A 19,042-nucleotide genomic window follows, 5' to 3' on the forward strand; every position below is an offset into this window, starting at 1 on the left:
TTTAGCTAAAGTTTTATATATTATTGATGCGTTATAGGGGTTTCTTATAGAGCATTTTACACTAATAAGAAAGCCTATTTGTATAGAAAATATAAATATTCTTAATATTCCTCTTTTTTTATTTGCCGCAAAAATGTATTAAAAATAAGCCACAGGCCACCCAACCCCCCCGTAACGCACCGACAATGTACAAAACTTTGGCTGGATACCATAGTACATTAGCCGCAACATGTGACCGCTTGTATGCGCGGTCGCGCGGGGAACTGTACGAATACCTGCCAGGCGCTTTGGAGTAAGTCGGAGGCTCTGCGGAGAAGAGAAGAGAGATAGCGTCTGCACCGAAGCTAAATAATTACAATCTAGATTTCTGCAGTTGCTTTTCAGCTCTCTGCCCTGCCGGGCGGCTTCGTGGCACGCAATCGTCCACGCGAGCTAGAGGGCGCTCTGCTACAAGGGGGTACCACGAACGGGGCAGACGCCCTCCCTGCTAGTATGTTTTCAAAATAAGCGAGCCATTGCAAAATGGTTGGGCTGCATTATTCTGCTAGCATACTAGCAGGGAGGGCGTCTGCCCCGTACGTGTTACCCCCTTGTACATGGCCAAATTTCATTCGTCTCTTCTCAACGCCGAAGGCTACTTCTCCTTTCCCGCAGACACCTCAGACTTGCTCCAACACGCCTGGTGCGCATTCGTCGAGCCCACGATGATGCGGCGATTGCTCGCGCGGCGCTCCAAGGAATCAGACAGTAACGATAAGGCTCCCTCTCCAAGCGCATCCACAACACCACCACCACGGAGAAAGACCTTCCCATCTGGAATCAAGCTCGTCCACAGTGTTGAGGGCAGCGTAGTCGAGTAAGCCGTCTTCTTACAACAGACAGGCTATTAGCCTGCGCGGGCGTGAATCTGTAACTGCTAGACGCGGGCTAACTACTCCTCAACCTAGCATTGTCTTCGTACATGGCCTTACCGGAGACCGTGAAAAGACATGGACGGCGAAGAATGCCACCGCTCCGTGGCCCCAAATCTTGCTGCCGTCCAAAATCCCAAATGCGCGAGTCCTTACTTTCGGATACGATGCCTACGTGGCAGATTGGCGGGGCATGGTGTCTAAGAACAGGATTGGGAACCACTCCTGGAACTTGCTGACCGCCCTCACAACTTATAGGGAGGATGATAACACTGTAAGACTCACTAAATGGGGTAGCCTGGGAATTGAACTGATGGCTGCAGGACGACCGCCCCATTATATTCGTCTGCCATAGCTTGGGGGGTTTAGTTTGTGAGGATGTAGGTTATACGGCTATTGGTAACGGAAGTCCAGATTATAACGATATAGGCTTTGTCAACGGCTCGACAGCGACCCGAAAGACATCTTAGGAAAGTACTCCATTGCACACGCGGGATCCTATTCCTCGGCACTCCACACCATGGCTCCGGTCTTGCGCAATGGGCGGAAAGACTAGCAAAAGCCATCGGCTTGCTTAAGCAAACGAACCCGCAGATTCTAGCTGTGCTTGAGAGTGACTCAGAAGTACTTGCGCGGATTCAAGACAGTTTCCATGCCATGATTCGGTTAAGGACTCAGGATGGGCTTCCACCGATTGAGATTACCTGCTTCTTCGAGGAACTGCCCTTGCCCGTTGTTGGTATTGTGAGTTGAGCAGTACGCGTCCTGTCATCAGCACACTAATTCTGCCTCAGGTCGTTCCGTCTCACTCTGCCGTCCTGCCTGGCTACACACCAATAGGAATACGAAGCAACCACATGGATATGACAAAGTTCGAGGACACATCTGACCCAGGTTTCACTGCTGTTGCTGGAGAGCTCCGTCGGTGGGTAAGAGAATTAGTTGCGCCGAGTGATGCCCGGGCGGTCGCAGCGGCCACACCACAAGAAGAGCAGGAAGGGCAGCGGCATGATGAATTATGTATGTGGACGAGACCTTAGCAACATCGGGCAGCACTAAATGCATGCGCGCTAGTTGCCGTGCCATATATAAGTAATCCTGGATTCGTCGGTCGTTCGGCCACCCTGGGCGACGCTCATGGAATTACGATAAGTTCGTCCGCTCATCGTCTCTACTCAAGTTACATCTAACCTAGCTTCCTCTCAGACTCCAAGGCGGTGAACCAGCCCAACTACGTCGACCTTTATGCAAACAAATCGCTTCGGCCGGTGTCCATCTACGTTGCAAGGCCAGCGCTTCACAAACAGATTAAGGAGCAGCTGCACGATACCATACAGGAAGAAGGGCCGGCATCGAAAATTCTAGTAGTCTATGGGCTCGGCGGGGCGGGGAAGTCGCAGCTAGTGCTCAACTACATCCAAACCTACCGTCAAGACTACTCTGCCGTTTTCTGGGTCGATGCTGGTCTAAAGGAGTCGGTGGAGCGAGATTACTTGCAGATATATAGCCTCCTGCTCGGCTTCGGTCAAGCCCCGGAACCGGACAAGATTAGCTTTAATGATGCAGTGCTGGCGGTGAAAAGCTGGTTTTACCGTCGCGGTGGGCGGTGGCTGTTCGTACTAGATAGTGCGGATACGATTGATAATGATCAGGATCAGAATTTCATCGATCTAAGCAGATACTTACCGGATGCACCTTGCATCGACATCATCATCACAACAAGGAGCCTGACAGCCAGGGATATGACGGAGCTGGAGCCTGTCGAGGTAGGAGAACTTGAGCCTTCCGAGGCTACCGAGCTGTTTCTCTGCTGCTCGAAGCTGAAGAACCCGGCACCAGAAGTGACCGTGGAGGCAGCATTGATTGCGAAGGAGTTGGGCTATCTCGCGCTGGCCGTTACACTTGCCGGAGCGTACGTGGCCGCAACGCCTCGTATCTCATCCGACATCCGACAATATCTCCCAGAGTACCAATGGCGGCGAAAGACACTCCTCAGTCGCAAAGCGAATCCGTATATACACCAGTATGGCGAGAGCGTCCTGAGCACATGGGAGACGTCGTTTGTTGCACTAGCTAGTAAATCTCCTGAGGCAGCAAGGTTGCTAAGCTTTCTCGCGTTCCTGAGCCCTGACGATATCTTCCTTGGACTCTTCGACGCTTTACCTGGCCGGGGGACGGAGTGGGAGTTGGCCATCTCCCCTGAAGCGCCGCTGGAGGATGTGCTCGACGTGGCCTTTGAGACACTCACAACATATTCACTGATCCAGTGGAAAGAGGATCAAGGCAGCTATTTCATGCACAAGCTTGTCCATGCGTGGGGACACGACCGGTTGAAGATAGAAGAGCAGGTGGAATACGGATACGGAGCTCTTAAGCTCCTTGCAGGGGCTACGTCCCGCTGTGAACTAGACCCAGCTGCGAAAGCTCGGATAGCTCCGCATATTGCAGCGAGCTTTGCAAGGTTGTGTGAGCGGTATAGATCGATGGATAGCGGAAGAGTAGAGGCACTCACATTCCTAAGGTCATTGGCGGACTTTATAAGAGAAACTGGACGGTGGGACGCAGAGTATGAATTGCGATTGTTTGAATATGAAGGTTTCGGTCAGTTGGCTAAGACGGAAAACCTAGCATGGTTAAGGAGCATGAGCAACCTGGCATCGGTGCTGCAAGACCAATGGAAGTATGAGGAGGCAGAGGAGATGAACCAACGAGCGCTAGAAGGAAGAGAGAAGGCGCTAGGGAAAGAGCACCCTTCCACGCTGGCGAGCGTCAACAACCTGGCGTTGGTGCTAGGATACCAAGGGAAGTACGAGAAGGCAGAGGAGATGAACCGACAAGCGCTGGAAGGGTACGAGAAGGCGCTAGGGAAAGAGCACCCTTCCACGCTGGCGAGCGTCAACAACCTGGCGTTGGTGCTAGGATACCAAGGGAAGTACGAGAAGGCAGAGGAGATGAACCGACAAGCGCTGGAAGGGTACGAGAAGGCGCTAGGGAAAGAGCACCCGGACACGCTAACGAGCGTCGGCAACCTAGCGTCGGTGCTGCGAGACCAGGGGAGGTACAAGGAAGCAGAGGAGATAAACCGACGAGCGCTAGAAGGGAGAGGGAAGGCGATGGGGAAAGAGCACCCAGACACGCTGACGAGCGTCAACAACCTGGCGTCGGTGCTAGGATACCAGGGGAAGTACGAGGAAGCAGAGGAGATGAACCAACGAGCACTAGAAGGAAGAGAGAAGGCGCTAGGGGAAGAGCACCCTTCCACGCTAACAAGCGTCAGTAACCTGGCGCTGGTGCTGCAAGACCAAGGGAAGTATAAGGAGGCAGAGCAGATAAACCGACGAGCGCTAGAAGGGTATAAGAAGGCGCTAGGGAAAGAGCACCCGGATACGCTAACGAGCGTTGACAACCTAGCGTTGGTGCTAGGATACCAGGGGAAGTACGAGGAGGCAGAGCAGATAAATCGGCGAGCGCTGGAAGGAAGAGAGAAGGCGCTAGGGAAAGAGCACCCGGATACGCTAACGAGCGTCAGCAACCTGGCGTTGGTGCTAGTATACCAGGGGAAGTATAAGGAGGCAGAGCAGATAAACCAACGAGCGCTGGAAGGGATAGAGAAGGCGCTAGGGAAAGAGCACCCTTCTACGCTGACAAGCGTCAGTAACCTAGCGCTGGTGCTGCGAGACTAGGGGATGTATGAGGAGGCAGAGCAGATAAACCGACGAGCGCTGGAAGGGTATAAGAAGGCGCTGGGGAAAGAGCACCCTTTCACGCTAACGAGCGTTGACAACCTGGCGTTAGTGCTGGGATACTAGGGGAAGTACGAGGAGGCAGAGCAGATAAACCAACGAGCGCTAGAAGGAAGAGAGAAGGCGCTGGGGAAAGAGCACCCAGACACGCTAACGAGCGTTAGTAACCTGGCGCTGGTACTGCGAGACCGGGGGAAGTACAAGAAGGCAGAGCAGATAAACCAACAAGCGCTAGAAGGGAGAGAGAAGGCGCTAGGGAAAGAGCACCCTTCCACGCTAACGAGCGTCAACAACCTGGCGTCGGTGCTAGGATACCAGGGGAAGTACGAGGAAGCAGAGCAGATGAACCAACGAGCGCTAGAAGGAAGAGAGAAGGCGCTGAGGAAAGAGCACCCTTCCACGCTAACAAGCATCAGTAACCTAGCGCTAGTGCTACAAGACCAGGGGAAGTATAAGGAGGCGGAGCGGATAAACTAACGAGCGCTAGAAGGGTATAAGAAGGCGCTAGGGAAAGAGCACCCTTCCACGCTAACGAGCGTTAATAACCTAGCGTCAGTGCTAGGATACTAGGGAAGGTATAAGGAGGCAGAGCAGATAAACCAACAAGCGCTAGAAGGAAGAAAGAAGGCGCTAGGGAAAGAGCACCCTTCCACACTAATAAGCGTCAGTAACCTGGCGCTAGTGCTACAATACCAAGGGAGGTATAAAGAGGCAGAGCAGATAAACCGACAAGCACTAGAAGGGAGAGAGAAAATGCTAGGGAAAGAGCACCCTTCTACACTAACGAGCGTTAGTAACCTGGCGCTGGTGCTACAAGATTAGGGGAAGTACGAGAAGGCAGAGCAGATAAACCGACAAGCGCTAGAAGGGAGAGAGAAGACGCTAGGAAAAGAGCACCCTTTTACGCTAACAAGCGTTAACAATCTGGCGTTAGTGCTAGGATACTAGGGAAAGTATAAGGAAGCAGAGGAGATAAACCAACGAGCGCTAGAAGGGTATAAGAAGGCGCTAGGGGAAGAGCACCCTTTCACGCTAACGAGCGTTAGTAACCTGGCGCTGGTGCTACAAGACCAGGGGAAGTATAGGGAGGCAGAGCAGATAAACTGACGAGCGCTAGAAGGGTATAAGAAGACGCTAGGGAGAGAGCACCCTTCCACGCTAACGAGCGTCAGTAACCTGGCGCTGGTGCTGTAAGACCAAGGGAAGTATAAGGAGGCAGAGCAGATAAACCGACAAGCGCTAGAAGGGAGAGAGAAGGCGCTGGGGAAAGAGCATCCAGACACGCTGACGAGCGTCGACAACCTAGCGTCGGTGCTGGGATACCAGAGAAAGTATGAGGAGGCAGAGCAGATGAATTGACGAGCGCTGGAAGGAAGAGAGAAGGCGCTGGGGAAAGAGCACCCAGACACGCTGACCAGCGTGTATTGTCTTGCATACCTCTACCACCAACGGAAGCAATATGATACTGCGTCTGAGCTCTACCAAAGGGCCTGTAATGCGTATAAGAGAATACTCAGCCCAAAGCACCCTACTGCAGTTGTATGCCGTAATAATTACCTAAGGATGGTAGAAGAAATAGGTTAGTCCGCAAGGTAGTTTTATATCTTAGCTATAAGTATATATTTAATAGAGGTCCCAATCCTCAAGTGGGGCAATAATTTATAAAGTACACCTAAGGGTAAAGCCGATTTTATAAGCGACTATACCTATTAAACAAACCCATGTGTAGATTAGTCTACGAAAAAAAGAGACTATATATACATAAAATAGATAAGCCATAGGCATCTCTGATCTAACCTAATATAGTAGTGATCGGCACTAGGTTGACACTACAGAGAGACTTCCGGACTCCGGACGACCCAGCCTGTAGGGTATAGGCAGTTTCAACCCTTAAACATATTTTTTAATCTTGTGTTAGGAGTTCATTTTCAGCGGTAATCGAGACCCAATCTCTGATTAATGCTGAAACTCTATGGAAGCTTTCTTCTCCGCTGGTAGCTGAATCACTATCTTCCAATGCAGATGCGATTCAATTCCCATTTAGGATTATGCCTTCTGTTTTCAAACCCTTTTCAAATAATTTTACTGGTCTTTTTACTGCTATATTTATCAGAGCCATCGTTCCTCTTTCTACTTGTTAAGTTTCCTATAAGCACTAGAGCGGATGGATAATATCGATCCATTATATCTCTTAATGGGATCCGTGAAAATCGGCCTCTGCACCTCCACGCGGTGGAGCCCGGGAACCTGGCGGACGGCTGTCGGCGTTCCGTCGGGATCGTGCTAATAGACTGCCAGAGCAAATGCAGAGATGTATGTACGGCAGCGCAGCGCGGGCGCGGCGACATGGTGGTATCGTGAAAAAATTCCACTGGGAGGGTGAGCCCCAACGAGAACTCGACACAGCCACTACGTCTTTACGTACATTCCAATTGATTATTCGAAACACGGCATCTACCTCCGGCGTCCCCCCTTCCTCCCGTACGGCATACGTTACACAACACCTATACACGGCACGGCAACCGAACGAACCGTATATGCCCCCGGGAAGTCTGTGATGAGCCTCTCATTCCCCATCCTACCCGACGGCCTAGACTTACCCGCGGTATTTCGTCTTCCTCTACATTTTTGGCTGGGGATGTGCATAGGGGACCTAGGTTGGGGCCCTAGGACAAGACACCTAGTTCTATAATAGTTCAAATTCGTCCCGCTGTTCCTTTGGGGTGGAAATTGTGCTGCAAGCAGGAGGGCTGCAGGCGTATACACACATAGGGCATTCAAATGGGAGCAAGGGCAGGATAACATCAATTTTACGGTATTATCAATTTAAGTGGAAGCATGGTACGAACGGCAGACAGGGCAAGATAGGCAATCAGGACACTCCCTTACAGGAGCCTCAGAGCAGCGACCTAACGGTATTTTTCCTCCCGTTGATGTAGTACGGGCGCGCTACCTAGAGGGGTACACGCTGTATTACCACTCACGTCTCCCTCGGAGGTTTTTTTGTATCTAACTCAGCGGAATTAGTCTGCATGGACCCTGATTGGGACCGCATCAGACGTTAATCAAGAATCAATATTATATCTCTTAATACGATATAATGGTTTACGTCGAAAACCATGAGAATTAAATCTTCAGGTACCGGTAATCTTCCACAACTCGATACCCGAAGTGATCTACAGCGGCCGTATACTTCTAGTTGGTTCTGGTGCCTCAAACTGGTGTCGCTTTCTCATTGGTGGGAAAGCATTAATAGAACATCGGTATAATGATTTGCGAGGGAGAAGTGCTGTAGACATGCTGTTTAACCCCACCATTACCCCACATCAATAGGATGCGTCATTTTGCTCCGGAACATCTACCGCTGTGGATTATCCCTGAGGCTCATTCCCATCGAATGAGGAGAATCAATTTGCGCCATTCCTGCAAACTAGTCACAAGCTAGACGGGATAAAGCATAAAAACTGCCGCAATTTAACCTTAGGTTCTAGCAGTATACGCCCCTCCCGCTTTCCACAGAGCCACCGCTTTTCTTACGGAGATTCATAACCCCCATGCCCAGTGTCCCTTGCAAGCCTTTTAACTCAATAACGTCTCTTCAATCCCGGTGGATAATATGTGCTGGCCACGCAGACTTACAGGTACCCATACAGACCACTTTTGCAGTCTTCGGTGGTTAAAATGGCTTCTAATTATGAAAAGCTCTAGCTTGAAGGAGCCAAATGTAGCACACTTCATTCTACCGGCTGTGCCTATATTGGAACTATAGAAAGGGACGCACAACGCTTGTCCTAGGAAGGAAAGAAGCTCAGCTTCGGCTTCTTTTATTCCCGAATCCACTGCCACGGAATGCCTGATGATGTCACGATTACCATGGAGAATTCACAGCTGGCTGGTACTGTTCCCCACTTTATCAAGACTCGTCCATTTTTATAAGTATTGACGCCTCTTTTTATCAACTGGTTGAATATATAGGCACTACTTTATAAAGTGAATAGATTTTATTAAGACAGGTAGATTTTACTAAGTTTACGCGTTATTTTTGTGACTTCTATCCCTTAAAAATCGAGGTTTCATCTACGCGTGATGTACGACGTATCCATGCGATAGTGTAACATTCGGGACTTTAAGAGGCCGATATGCATAGCGTAATCTTAATTCTATTAAATATACCTCTCACTTTATAAAGTAGTGCCTATATATATATACGTATTTAATCACTTCATAAAAAGGGTCAATACTTACAAAGGTAGGCGAAAATTGATAAAGTGGGGACTTGAGTACCATAAATACAGGCTCTGCTTTTTAGGAGTGAGAGCTCTCAGTCATCCGTCTTCGTTAGGACTCTGAAGTTGGACTGTGCCAATCATAAAAATGCGTTACATTAATTTCCTTGGTCTGTCTGCACTAGCAGGCGTGTCGCATGCGTTAAACCTTACAGTGGGAAGCACTGGCGGCAATGGAACCTCCGGAATGCAATATGGAATTATGTTTGAGGTAATTGGAACCATAAATTCTTAAGTTCTGGAATTGACTTCCAGTAGGACATCAATCATTCTGGAGATGGTGGAATATACGCAGAGCTCATCCAGAATAGAGCCTTTCAGGGAAGCACCGAATATCCATCTACAATTAATCCCTGGACAGCCGTGAACGGAGCTATATTATCCCTCAAGGGCCTTTCACAGCCACTTTCCTCGGCCCTTCCAACGTCACTGAATGTGGCAGCATCGAGCGGAGTCGTGGGAATCTCAAATCCTGGATGGTGGGGAATTGATGTGAAAGTACAGAAGTACACGGGTTCTTTCTGGGTCAAAGGAAGCTATCAAGGCGCCTTTACAGCTTCTTTGCAATCTTCAATTACGCATGAGACGCTAGCGAGCACGAAGGTGATTTCGGCCGCGACGAGTAGCGAATGGATTCAGCATAACTTCACTTTGATACCCAATAAGGCTGCGTCGAATGTCAACAACACATTCTCCATTACTTATGATGCATTGGTGAGTTTCTGGGAATATCTAGATTTGGCCGAGTTTCTGGGATTTGGCTAGAGTTCAATGTCTTGTGTACACTAACACATCATTAAGGGCACTGATGGATCTCTTGACTTCAATCTAATCAGCCTCTTTCCTCCTACATATAAGAACCGTCCCAATGGCCTTCGGCCTGATATTATGGAGGCACTTGCAGGCTTGAAACCAGTATGTTATTTAAATTTCCCAAAAACGGGCGATGTGATGACTGATGACATATGAAAGTCCTTCCTTCGAATGCCTGGAGGCAACAATCTCGAAGGCAACGATCCGCCCTACTACTGGAAATGGAATGAGACCATCGGCCCTCTTAAAGACCGTCCTGGATACCCTGGAACGTGGGGATATGAGAACACAAATGGGTTGGGATTGGTTGAGTACCTGCAATGGTGTGAGGATCTAGAGATGGAACCAGGTAAGCGTAATTTCTTTCAAATATCGCTTCTCCGCATTTCTATCACGGAGATGGCACCACTAAATTGTCTAAATCTGACAACACTCAGTACTCGCCATTTGGGCTGGCTTCTACCTCCCCGGGCCTACCATCTCCAACGCTTCTCTAGCACCCTATGTCGAAGACGTCATGAATGAGCTTGAATTCATCATGGGGCCCGTCAGTAGTCCCTACGGCGCTCTTCGTGCCTCTCTTGGGTACCCTAAACCCTGGTCCATTAAGTTTATTGAAGTTGGCAACGAGGATAATCTCGGTGGTGGAGGGGATTCGTACGCTAGCTATAGATTCGAAGCTTTTTATACCGCCATCAAGGCGGTGTACCCGGATATGGTGGTTATGGCGAGCACTGTAGCGTATGATTTTGGGGCAGACGCGGCTGGGGACTATCATCAGTATACGAGACCGGATTATTTTGTAGGGCAGTTTAACTATTTTGACCATTTCCGGACGGGACATAAGACACTGGTTGGTAGGTTATTCCATCCTATTCTTTCAGCCGTGGGGATATGACGACCAGAAGTGAGAGAGATGGAGAAATTCATGCTAATTACCTTCCCAGGCGAGTACGCGGCTGTCCAGCCAAACATACCCTCTGGCGGTAGTGTCAACTGGAGCCTGCCAAAGTGGATGTTCCCGGTGTGGATAGGAACAGTCGCCGAAGCCGTCTTCTTGATCGGAACAGAAAGGAACGCGGATAAGATGATCGGAGCAGCATATGTATGTTCTTCGCCTCCGCCCATCTCATCGGCGCCCATACCTGTCTTCATGATCTTAGCTGAACCATTCACTGACTCCTCCAGGCGCCCCTCCTTCAAAACCTAAACTCCTACGAATGGAGCCCTGATTTAATATCCTTCTCTGCCGACCCCTCTGAAGACGTCCTCTCCACAAGCTACCACCTAGTCGAAGTAAGCCCCTCCCAATTCCTACACTAATTCCCCATCTAATATCTAATCCGCAGCTCTTTTCCGGTACCCGTATAACTTCCACGCTTCCCACTTCCAACAGCACCTTCGGCCCCGTCTACTGGGTCGCGGGCACGAACAACGTCACCGGCTCGCACATCCTCAAGACGGCCGTGTATAACAGCACAGCGCCGGTACCGATGAATGTGTCGTTTGCCGAAGTGCGCACGGGGGCGACGGCAACGCTGACGCTGTTGACTGCGCCGGATGCGTACTCGTTCAACGATGTTGGGACGAATGTGGTGCAGAAGACGGTAGAGACGTTGCGAGCGACGGTGGGAGGGACGTTTGCGTTTGAGCTGCCGGATCTGAGTGTGGGTGTTTTGGAGGTGGTGGGAGGGTAGAGCTGGATATTAGATTAATGGAATTTTTAATGTATGAGTAGCTAGGGAAAGGTGATATTGTACATATCATGGAAATATTTACATCTTTGATAGTCGGTTTGCTCGAAACCGTACACGTTGTACAATCCCTGGGCGAGCTGTCGCCGCTCCTCTATCATACTCAACTGCGGCTACTGCCTGAGACCGGTGGAAGCTCTCCAACATACCCTCCAAAAGCCCTCATCATCTTCCATCCACGCACACCACCTCCCCAAAATCACAAGCCCTCTCTCCACCCTACTCCATCCCCTCCATCAACTCAACCCGATCCAAAACCATGCCCCTAACCCCAACCCACTCCCTCAACATCTCCCATTCCTCCCCCTCCTCCTCTCCCCTCCTCCAACTCTCCTTAAACCCCCACGCGCCCGCCACGCGATCAACAGCCGCCCGCTCCTCCTCCCTCAACCACCTCTCCCTTAACGGCATCCCCGTCACCCACGTCACGCGATCCATCTGATCATTCGCCGTCGTCATCGCAACCACCCCAATCGTCGCCGTCGCGCCGACATACGTCAGAATCCCCGCGAACGCCACCGCCGTCGCGGCCCCCGGGTCCATCGTCTGCTGCAGCAGCGCCAGGCGCGCCGCGACGGTGTACGCGGCGAGCGGGGCCAGCGCGGCGCCGAGGAGGGGCGGCAGCGCGCGGCGGAGCAGCTTGTTGCGGCGGAAGGCTGGGGCGCGGTAGCTGGTGTCGATGACGTCGAGGGCCAGCGGGAGGGATTTCGCGGTTATGGCTGCGGAGAGCGCGGCGGAGGCGGTTGGGGGTGGGATGGCGGCGGCGGCGGCGGAGGGGCGAGGGGCGCGGTATTGGGGGGGGTTGGTGCCGGGTTTGGGGACCGGTTTCGCGGCGTATAGCGTGAAGGCTGAGGGGAGGGTGGACGGGCGCTGGAGGAGGGATTGGGTGGTTACGTAGCTGGCAAGGAGGGGGGGAGTGAGGAAGATGGGGGGGGGGGTGAGGAGGGCGTGGGTGAGGGCGGAGAGCTGGTCGACTTGTGCGACGGAGATTGGGGGGTGCGGCTCGAGAGTTAGAAGGGCGAATGCGGGGTTATTAGAGGAGTCTGGGGTTGCAGTTGGCCGACTGGCGTTGTTGTTATTGTTGTTGTTGTTGTTATCTGTTAGAAGGTGGGCGGCGGATTCGCAGGCCTGGAACGCGGCGAGGGTTTCTTCTTCGCTGGGGATAGATTCGGAGTTGAGGATTGCGTTGACGAGTTTCTTCGCTCTTTCGAGCTCAATGGATGCCTGGGAGGTATTCTGCGCGAAGGGGCGGCTTGTACGTGTGGAATTGACACGCTTCGTGGACGCTGAGGCGGCCCGTGTCGCCACTGTCTTCACAAATGCAGGATTCGATGCTCGAGGTCGGCGTGGCGTGGCGGAGAGCAGTGTCGAGGCAGCGAAGAAGCGTCGTGGATGGCCAGGCTGCAGCAGTATATACTCGCACAATTGGCAGACGGGCCTGGGCCGAGGCCGCATGGCGAGCGTGGTGGGCTTCATGGTGGGCTAGATGTGGTCGTGGTGTTGACGACGACTATGGTGGCTGTGTTATTACTACTCCCTAGCAGTACAATACAATAAATTCGGTATTTAACCATAAATTGAACCGTGCACGTATCATTCAATTGAGAAAAGCATGAGGTGCGATTCATACAGTCATTGCCATCCCATATGCATTTTAGATGATGGCCTGAAGAACTCCAGAGTGGGAGGTACGGAGAGGCCTCTCCAGCCCACTTTAATTGATTAATGGCCTCTTAAAACCTCCATTATAACTGTGTTCAAGCTGTGCCTGAGCTCCTGAAGCCATTCACTATACTATTTCAAGTTAATCGGCTGCTTATTCACCACTCACGTGATCCATTTCGATACAGCTTAGCGACGACATCATCGTTATATCCAGCTTTTGCACCTGGGCAGAATCCGAGCCGCACTTCCGCACCTTTAAAGGAACAACGCCCAACGACCACCTGGGCAACTTCAACACCATAACTCGCCTAGTAGTATACGCTACAATATCGAGAGATTCTCCACTTGGACACAGAGAGGCCTTATACTGCTTAGGGCTCATCATGTCGATTCCTCCCCCCCCACCACCGCCCCCCGGAATGGGCATAGGAGCGCCCCCTCCGCCACCGATGCCCGGGGCGCCTATGGGAAGACCAAAAGCTGGAGCTGGAAGAGTACGTGACAACGTGCCTTTGAAACTTGTGGACCGGCATCGAACACGCGAGCTGTCAGGATGTCCGGCGGACATGCGAGCAAGAGAATGCTAACATTTGAGTACAGGGAGCACTCCTGGGAGATATCACGAAGGGCGCAAAGCTGAAGAAGGTCACTCAGATCAATGACCGATCAGCACCCATAGTAGGAAAAGTGACAGACGGGCCCAGTGGTCCACCGATTGGGGGCGCTCCCCCGATTCCTGGAATGGCAAGGCCGCCAGCACCTCCAGGAGGACTTGCACCGCCTGTCCCCGGGACCAGAGCAAGGAGTAATAGCGATACGGGAAGTGAGAGTGCGAGAGATAGTTCTTCAACAGTAGGAGGCGCACCTCAGCTAGGAGGTTTATTTGCAGGAGGAATGCCGAAGCTACGAAAAGCAGGGGGAGTAGATACTGGTGCGGACAGCCATTCGCCATATTTATCAGATCCGGAGACGTCACGAAGTTCCGCTCCTCGACCACCGATGAATTCAGCACCAAAACCGCCTGGAGCACCCCCCCGACTGCCTGGAGCCGCACCACCGAGCATTCCTGGAAATCCTTCTATAGCAGCGCTGAAAAATAATCTGCGACCCACATCTGTGATGTCGACAGCATCTACGTTGGAGTTTAGTGCAGGGAAACCTAAACCACCACCTCCCATAGGGAAAAAGCCGCCGATCCCCCCGCCCACGTTTCGCAAACCGTCTGGCATAGCATCCCCTCCTTCGGCACCTTCACTCCGGCCACTTCAGAATTCTTCGGCGCCTTCACTTCGGCCACTTCAGAATTCTTCGGCACCTGAGCTTCGGCCACCTCAGAATTCTTCGATCCCATTAGCTCCACCCCCATTGCCGCCTTTGTCATCGCCATCGGCTCCGCCGCCCCTCCCGCCAACAGCGCCGCCTTCAGCGCCAACGCAATCGGCTCCACCGCCCCCCCCGCCGACATCAGTTCATAGGCCGCCACCTACAAGATTAACGCCGCCGCCAGCACGATCTACACCTCCCCCCCCACCACCGCCGAGCGCCCCTCCAATGAACGGACATATGCCTTCACTAGCAGAGCAGGCGGCGCGAAATGCTTTTGGACGAGCATCTCCAGCAGCTCCCCCGCCCCGCCCGCCAGCGTCTCCTCCGCCGGTGGCGTATACGCCCCCCCCGCCATCGTCTATGATACCTTCAGTTCCACCCCCTCCTCCATCGTCACCACCATCCAGGCAAGCAACTCAACCACCGATACGATCGATGCTCGATGCCAGCACGTATACGCTCACAAACGGTGGAAGTAGGGGCTCCAGCCCTACCAGTCCCGGACAGAGGTCTGACGTGGTTCCGATCCATGACCTGCGGTTCAAATTCCAGGACGACAGCCAGTTGCCCAAACCGCGGGAGTTCACTGGCGGACCGAAACGGTATCGCGCCGGGCGGGGGAGCAGCATACCTTTGGATATGAGTGCGTACAGATAAACATGTATATTTTGGAAAGGTAGAATTAGCCTCTTGTTCGAAGAGTTTTACTCTTTTCTGTTTTGTTAAAGGATTATTAGGGTTTAACAGGCCAGGCGTCTTAGGATTTAGCGGGGACTTCTGGAGCATGGATTGGAAAACTTCCAGTTTTGAGCATTGCTCCTTACTGTGTCTATGGTCGGAGGAATAGTGCAGAATAAAAGCCGAGCAACGACGGTGGTGGTAGAATCCAATCAACATGCATAGATTTTTACAATTTAGGGTGCCTGAGTGATACTGTGAACACGTCCTCACTTCCTATTCGCTGGGATGTGGTTTCCATATAACCTAGTTTGCAAGTCCCACTGCCCTACTTTTCCCTCCAACAATAGTTCGAGCCGTGGGACGCTGTGTGCCACTCCTAGGACGGCCATTCCGTTTAGAAACTGTAATTCGGCCTAACCAACACTCGCATTTAAGGGCTGCATGGACCGAAAGACTGCAGGGCATCTTTAGCTTGAATGCCATCTCACTGGTCTAGAGCAAAAACTAATCGGGATATCCACACCTTCAGTAGTTCGGACTTGCGTTGTTTCCTACCCACAAGATGACATTTTCATGCACTCTGCACCAGTTCTCACAAATGCACTCCCTCATCTTCCCGTATTTCCGTCTCCTGCCCCCCCGGTATTGGCTGGTTATAGTCTCGTCGTCTATCTAGCGCAGCCTGCTCGCTCGGTTCCCCTCTCACATTTATATCCCTACTTGCATCGCCCATCACATCATCCCGATCCGAACCCCCAATCACTGCACCCTCGGTTTCCCTCTCTTCTCCTTCCTCAGCCCACTTCATTCCCCTCCCCTCGACCTCTATTCTTAGTAGTGAAATGCGCTCCTCCATGCGCCGGATTACTTCCTCGTTCTCCATGATTGCTTCCGCACAGTCTTTATCCCCGGCCTCAGCGAACGGCTTCAGCTCCTCGTTGGAGGAGAGCAGGTGGGCGATGGAGTTGCGCAGCTCGGCGGCTTTGGCGTGCAGCGAGGAGAGCGGGAGGTCGCGGAGCGCGGCGGCGAAGCGGGCGGGGGGGATGGGGGTTGCGGTTGCGGACATGAGCGGTTGGCGTGGGGGGTGTTGGAGTAATTTTCTGGTGGGGTGATTGGGAGGTGTTAGTGATATATGAAGCTGTTTGGAGGGTTGGAGTTGGGTTAGAGTTGGAGATGGGTGGCGGAGATGGAAGGCGGGAGTGAGTATATGGAGCGCTGTTGCTTCCTCTGATGGGGAAGCTTAAAATGACTACACTGCTGTCTGAGATGTTTGCAGAGTTAGAAACACCGGGGGTAGAATGAGGAGGTAAATGGAATATGGATAGTTGGTTATATAAAGCTATAAAGCGTTAATAATCCCCCACCTCAGAACCGCAAAGGCCGATAGGGCTGAGTGGTTCCTGCGTCCGTGCGTCCTCACCTCCAAAAACCCATCACCGACCTCTCTCACACTACGCAAATGACGACAGCCCAGCAATGAGCAATGCATGGGCGGCAACACTGCGGCCACCATGCGCCGCACTGCGATTCCCCTCTACTTCACAGCCATGGCGCCTCGCCGCGCGAATAGCCACCGGGAGAGCCTTCTCCGCCAGCTCTTCGTCTAACCCAAAACCCTCACCATTAGACCCCCCGCGCCCTCCCACCCGAATACCCCATCAACCATATCCCCCCCGCACCTACGATACCGTCCCACCACACTTCCGCTTCTTCAAAACCTCAGCAGCTATCCAACGCCCACAACCCGCCCGCGGGCCCCCGCCAAAACAGCCCCCCAAGCGCCCCTCCGCTCCCAAACCCCCGCCCTCCCAGACCGACACTCAAACTCAAACCGAAACCCACCCCCAGACCCAACCCACGCCCAATGAGCTCCCACTCCCATCCGGCCCCCTCCCCGCCTCCCAAATCCACGCCATCTTCGGCCCATCCATCCCCACCAAAACTGGCAACGAGGTCCTGCGCACCCTGCACCACCGACGCGTGAGCGGGTCGCTCGCCGAGCACGGGGTCAGCGGCCTGGTCGGCTGCGCGCCGCAGCTGACGCGCGAGCGGGTGTTGGATGGGCTCGCGTGGCTGAGGGGGGAGTTTCCGGTTGATGAGGAGGGCGCCGCGGCGCGGTGGGCTGAGGGGGAGACTGAGAGAGTCGAACGAGAGATCGGGGCTTCTGCGGCTGGAGAAGGCGGGCTCGGGTTGCAGGGAACGGAGTATGGACGGGCGCGGTATGGGCAGAGTGTTATGGATGCTGTGAGGCGGGAGAATAAGGCGAAGTGGGAGGTTGAGAAGAGGAGAAGGGAGGTGGAGGAGAAGAAAATAATGGCGGACGAGAGGAGGAAAAGTGGGGGGCGGGCTGTTGCGGCGCGGGAGGGGGCCGGGGCGCCGAAGCGGTTTTTGGGAGTTGAGTTGAGTATGTGGTGTCCCATCTAGGTGTAGAGAGGGGAGGATTGTTTTTCTGGATGCGCGATGTGCTGACGGTGCTTTGCTGCTACAGGAGACACGAAGAAGAACGAATATGTTCAGAGGTTCAGGGAGAAGGCACAGCTGAAATTTAAGAATGAGAAGGAGCTATTTTCGAGCTTAACTACCGTAAGTTTTTCCTGCTATCAAACTCTTCTAATCTGCGCGTATAAAATATAGTCTTCGCCAATCAAAACTATATTCCATCTTTCTAACTTGTGTCCTCAGTTTCAACGTCTCTGGCCAACCACCGTCTTCACTCTCGCCGTCCTATCACTCTGCGCCTGGTACGCGTCAACCTACGTCCCGCCAGACCATGCCTTTCGCTTCATGAAGGACTACACGCCCTCATTTGCAACCACTCTTACTATCCTCTCTATCAACTTCGGGTTCTGGTTGCTGTGGTTCTACCCGCGTGCCTGGCCGTTCATGAATAAATATATGACGATGATACCGGCGTATCCCAGGGCGTTCTCGGCACTGGGAAATGTGTTCAGTCATCAGAGCATTAAGCATTTGGCGGTTAATATGGCATATCTCATGACGATCGGGGTGTGGTGTAAGTCCCTTCTTATTCCTTTTTACACTAAATATGTTCTCTTCCGCCGTTGTTATACCCTCTTCACACTGTGAACTTTTCCTTTCTCTTTATATCAAAACCTTAACCGCAGAGGTATACATACTCCAAAGTATGTAGGAAACCTTCAAATTCCATCAGCTAACTCCACACCGCATCTAGGTCACGATACGGTCGGCCGCGGCGCCTTCCTAGCCACCTACATCGCGGCCGGCACGTTCGGCTCTCTCTCCTCCCTCTGGTACTACACGCTAACGCGAAATCTGAACACCTCATGCATCGGCGCCTCGGGCGCCATGCTCGGCATCCTATCGCTCTGGTGCATCGCCGAAGACCGGTACGTAAAACCCTTCAATTGACGCATCTCATTCGCCCTGCCCCTCTCTGCCCCCGCATGAAATCATACCTCCCGCCCCCCCAAGCTCATTCTAGACGCGTGCTGATGGAGAGACTATGTTAGCGACCGCATCTCTATCCCCTTCACCTCCATCTCCGTCCCTATTTCCCCGCGCATGTTCCTGTGCGCGGCTGTCGTGGGAGAGATTTTCATGATGCGGGCTGGGAAGACGCCGAGGGTGGACCATGTTTCTCATCTGGGGGGTTACGCGGCGGGGATAGTTAGCGGGCTTATTTGGAGATATGGCGATCGACTAAAGGATAGTGGAGGAAGCGAGAAGGTCATGGAGAGGATAGGAGAGAAGGGAGATGAGGAGAAGAAGTAGGCGGTGTGGCGAGTTGTAAATAAGATGTGTGTAGCCCTGTAAATCTCCGCTGTATAGATTGAGCTGTAATAAAATAAATGTTAAAGATATCATCCCTGCACACAGGTTTC

General features: G+C 52.5%; 9 protein-coding genes across 10 annotated transcripts; 7 read left to right on the top strand and 2 right to left on the bottom strand.

Annotated features, from left to right (window-relative positions):
• Positions 1–622: 622 nt before the first annotated feature.
• On the top strand, positions 623–4,594 carry K441DRAFT_630340 (the record flags this gene model as incomplete). 2 transcript variants are annotated; one of them, XM_067646267.1, is made up of 7 exons in its annotated part: positions 623–856; positions 948–1,185; positions 1,235–1,291; positions 1,341–1,655; positions 1,706–1,931; positions 1,986–2,063; positions 2,118–4,516. In XM_067646267.1, coding segments are annotated over 7 exons (3,465 nt in total), but the record flags the coding sequence as incomplete, so codon positions are not given. The 2 variants fall into 2 exon arrangements, with proteins under 2 accessions (XP_067506918.1, XP_067506919.1); XM_067646268.1 differs by lacking the exons at positions 623–856; positions 948–1,185; positions 1,235–1,291; ... (1 more) ...; positions 1,706–1,931; positions 1,986–2,063 and having other exon boundaries at positions 3,863–4,594.
• Positions 4,595–5,224: 630 nt separating this feature from the next.
• K441DRAFT_546848 (uncharacterized protein) lies at positions 5,225–5,476 on the top strand (the record flags this gene model as incomplete). Its single annotated transcript, XM_067642886.1, has 1 exon — positions 5,225–5,476. A coding segment is annotated over one exon (252 nt), but the record flags the coding sequence as incomplete, so codon positions are not given.
• Positions 5,477–6,028: 552 nt separating this feature from the next.
• K441DRAFT_547463 (tetratricopeptide repeat domain protein) lies at positions 6,029–6,238 on the top strand (the record flags this gene model as incomplete). Its single annotated transcript, XM_067642911.1, has 1 exon — positions 6,029–6,238. A coding segment is annotated over one exon (210 nt), but the record flags the coding sequence as incomplete, so codon positions are not given.
• A 1,047-nt stretch (positions 6,239–7,285) lies between these two features.
• K441DRAFT_655248 (uncharacterized protein) lies at positions 7,286–7,644 on the top strand (the record flags this gene model as incomplete). Its single annotated transcript, XM_067647819.1, has 1 exon — positions 7,286–7,644. A coding segment is annotated over one exon (207 nt), but the record flags the coding sequence as incomplete, so codon positions are not given.
• Positions 7,645–9,028: 1,384 nt separating this feature from the next.
• K441DRAFT_685188 (glycoside hydrolase family 51 protein) lies at positions 9,029–11,450 on the top strand (the record flags this gene model as incomplete). The annotated part of the gene is made up of 8 exons (XM_067651854.1): positions 9,029–9,151; positions 9,199–9,654; positions 9,742–9,855; positions 9,913–10,102; positions 10,191–10,610; positions 10,701–10,858; positions 10,942–11,049; positions 11,103–11,450. The coding sequence occupies 8 exons, from the start codon at positions 9,029–9,031 to the stop codon at positions 11,448–11,450; spliced, it is 1,917 nt and encodes a 638-aa protein (XP_067506923.1).
• A 276-nt stretch (positions 11,451–11,726) lies between these two features.
• K441DRAFT_685189 (uncharacterized protein) lies at positions 11,727–12,983 on the bottom strand (the record flags this gene model as incomplete). Its single annotated transcript, XM_067651855.1, has 1 exon — positions 11,727–12,983. The coding sequence occupies one exon, from the start codon at positions 12,981–12,983 to the stop codon at positions 11,727–11,729; it is 1,257 nt and encodes a 418-aa protein (XP_067506924.1).
• A 572-nt stretch (positions 12,984–13,555) lies between these two features.
• K441DRAFT_685190 (uncharacterized protein) lies at positions 13,556–15,155 on the top strand (the record flags this gene model as incomplete). The annotated part of the gene is made up of 2 exons (XM_067651856.1): positions 13,556–13,666; positions 13,773–15,155. 2 exons carry the CDS (start codon positions 13,556–13,558, stop codon positions 15,153–15,155), a joined length of 1,494 nt encoding a protein of 497 aa, XP_067506925.1.
• Positions 15,156–15,903: 748 nt separating this feature from the next.
• On the bottom strand, positions 15,904–16,245 carry K441DRAFT_427601 (uncharacterized protein; the record flags this gene model as incomplete). Its single annotated transcript, XM_067641596.1, has 1 exon — positions 15,904–16,245. A coding segment is annotated over one exon (342 nt), but the record flags the coding sequence as incomplete, so codon positions are not given.
• A 360-nt stretch (positions 16,246–16,605) lies between these two features.
• K441DRAFT_655255 (uncharacterized protein) lies at positions 16,606–19,031 on the top strand. Its single transcript, XM_067647820.1, has 5 exons — positions 16,606–17,583; positions 17,668–17,762; positions 17,862–18,192; positions 18,373–18,547; positions 18,671–19,031. Exons 1-5 carry the CDS (start codon positions 16,656–16,658, stop codon positions 18,930–18,932), a joined length of 1,791 nt encoding a protein of 596 aa, XP_067506927.1. The 5' UTR covers positions 16,606–16,655; the 3' UTR covers positions 18,933–19,031.
• The last annotated feature ends 11 nt before the right edge of the window (positions 19,032–19,042 follow it).

This window comes from Cenococcum geophilum (genome assembly GCF_001692895.1).
Source record: "Cenococcum geophilum 1.58 unplaced genomic scaffold K441scaffold_9, whole genome shotgun sequence".
NCBI lineage: Eukaryota > Fungi > Ascomycota > Dothideomycetes > Gloniales > Gloniaceae > Cenococcum > Cenococcum geophilum.

Coding starts and splice junctions, on each gene's coding strand:
- K441DRAFT_655255 (XM_067647820.1), top strand. CDS start 16,656: ATGAGCAATGCATGGGCGGCAACACTGCGGCCACCATGCGCCGCACTG. Junction 17,584..17,667: donor GTTTTTGGGAGTTGAGTTGA/GTATGTGGTGTC, acceptor TTGCTGCTACAG/GAGACACGAAGAAGAACGAA. Junction 18,193..18,372: donor CATGACGATCGGGGTGTGGT/GTAAGTCCCTTC, acceptor CACCGCATCTAG/GTCACGATACGGTCGGCCGC.